Below are 1,728 nucleotides of genomic sequence, written 5' to 3' on the forward strand. Positions count from 1 at the left end.
AGAGAGAGAGAGAGAGAGAGAGAGAGAGAGAGAGAGAGAGAGAGAGAGAGAAATAGACAGACAGACAGAGATGTATTTGTATGGATATATATAAATACATAACCGCACACACACTCACATACAGACACATGAAAAAGTGGAGAGAGATAGAGAAGTAGAGTGAAGAAAGTTAAACGAAGGCAACAACAGAATGCAACGAAGAAAGATACAGTGAAAGATTTTGGGAAAAGATGAATGAATGAAATAAATGAAGAAGGAAAATAAATTGAAATGAAGGAGAGGAAGAAAAGAGAGAAGCGATTAAAACAACAAAACATTGAAAGAACAATGGAATGGAAAATAAAGAAGTTATTTGAAAGAACCGGAATGAAAGAAAGAGAATGGATGGGTAGAAATTTGACAAGGAAAGGCGGGAGAAGAGAACAATAACAAAATAAAAGAAGAAAGAGAACATGATGAAAAATATAGGATAAAGGAAAGTAAAAGAAGAAAAGAAGGAAGAAGGGGAAGGAAAAGGAGCAAAAGTAAAAGTAAAGAAGGAAGACATAAAGGAAGAAAAAGAAAGAAGAGAGAAAGAAGAGGATGGTGGAGGAGGTGGAGATGAAGAAGAATAAGATGATGATGATGATGAAGAAGAAGAAGAAGAAGAAGAAGAAGAAGAAGAAGAAGAAGAAGAAGAAGAAGAGGGAGAAGAAGGAGAAGAAGAAGAAAATGATGATGATGATGATGATGGAGAAGAAGAAGAAGAAGAAGAAGAAGAAGAAGAAGAAGAAGAAGAAGAAGAAGAAGATGATGATGATGATGAAGAAGAAAGAAAAAAGAAGAAAGAAAGAAAAGAAGGAAGAAAAAAGATGACAAAGATTACGAAGACGAAGAAGACGGCCGTGACGAAGAAAGTTTTGGAAAATGAAAAAAGAACGAAAATGTTTTGTGAAGAATGTTCGACTTACCGAAGATAGTGACAAAAAGAAGATAAACAAGTGGAGACATCTTGTGGAGAAAAGCTACAAAGGCAGAATGATGTTAACACTCCAGCTACACTCCATATAACATCCCGTTATATATAGACGTCACTCACACTCACACTCACCACTCACCCTCACATTCTCTGACAGTCTCTGTTTCTTTGTAACTCCCTTTCTCTTCAGTGTACATTCACACACGCACACGCAAACACACACAGACACACACACACACACGCACACACAAAAATGTATATATATAGTACATACATACATACATAAAATTCATACATAAATACATACATGTGTACGCGTGTGTGTGTGTGTGTGTTTGCATTACGAAACTCACATATATAAACAGAAACACGTACTAAATCCAACGTCAGGCACACACACACACACACACACACACACACACACACATACACTCACACATACACACACACATGCCGTGCACGCATATCCACACACGAGCACAAATGCTCCTTCAGACGCACACACAACACAATGATTTGCATATAACCACAGATAGATTAACAGCTGATATATAATATTTCACCCCTCCCTCACACAAACATACACACACATAGACGCATAGAAACACATACACACACAAATAAACACTCCTACACACTCAGACACACACTTAAGCGCGCACATACACTCACAGTTATTGACATATATACATATACGTACATGCATACGTATACATACATACTTATACACACGAATCTATATATATGCATATGTACATATACGCGTGTGT

At 36.9% G+C, this 1,728-nt stretch overlaps 1 protein-coding gene across 1 annotated transcript in view; it reads right to left on the reverse strand.

Moving 5' to 3' along the window:
* Positions 1-1,105, reverse strand: part of LOC106870274 (uncharacterized) — a 26,676-nt gene extending 25,571 nt beyond the window's left edge. The window contains exon 1 of the mRNA XM_014916295.2: positions 951-1,105. Within this exon, the coding sequence (XP_014771781.1) occupies positions 951-990 (40 nt within the window). The 5' untranslated portion in view covers positions 991-1,105. The remainder of the gene's footprint in view (positions 1-950) is intronic.
* Positions 1,106-1,728: the final 623 nt, after the last annotated feature.

Source organism: Octopus bimaculoides, chromosome 20 (assembly GCF_001194135.2).
Source record: "Octopus bimaculoides isolate UCB-OBI-ISO-001 chromosome 20, ASM119413v2, whole genome shotgun sequence".
In the NCBI taxonomy this organism is placed as follows: Eukaryota; Metazoa; Mollusca; class Cephalopoda; order Octopoda; family Octopodidae; genus Octopus; species Octopus bimaculoides.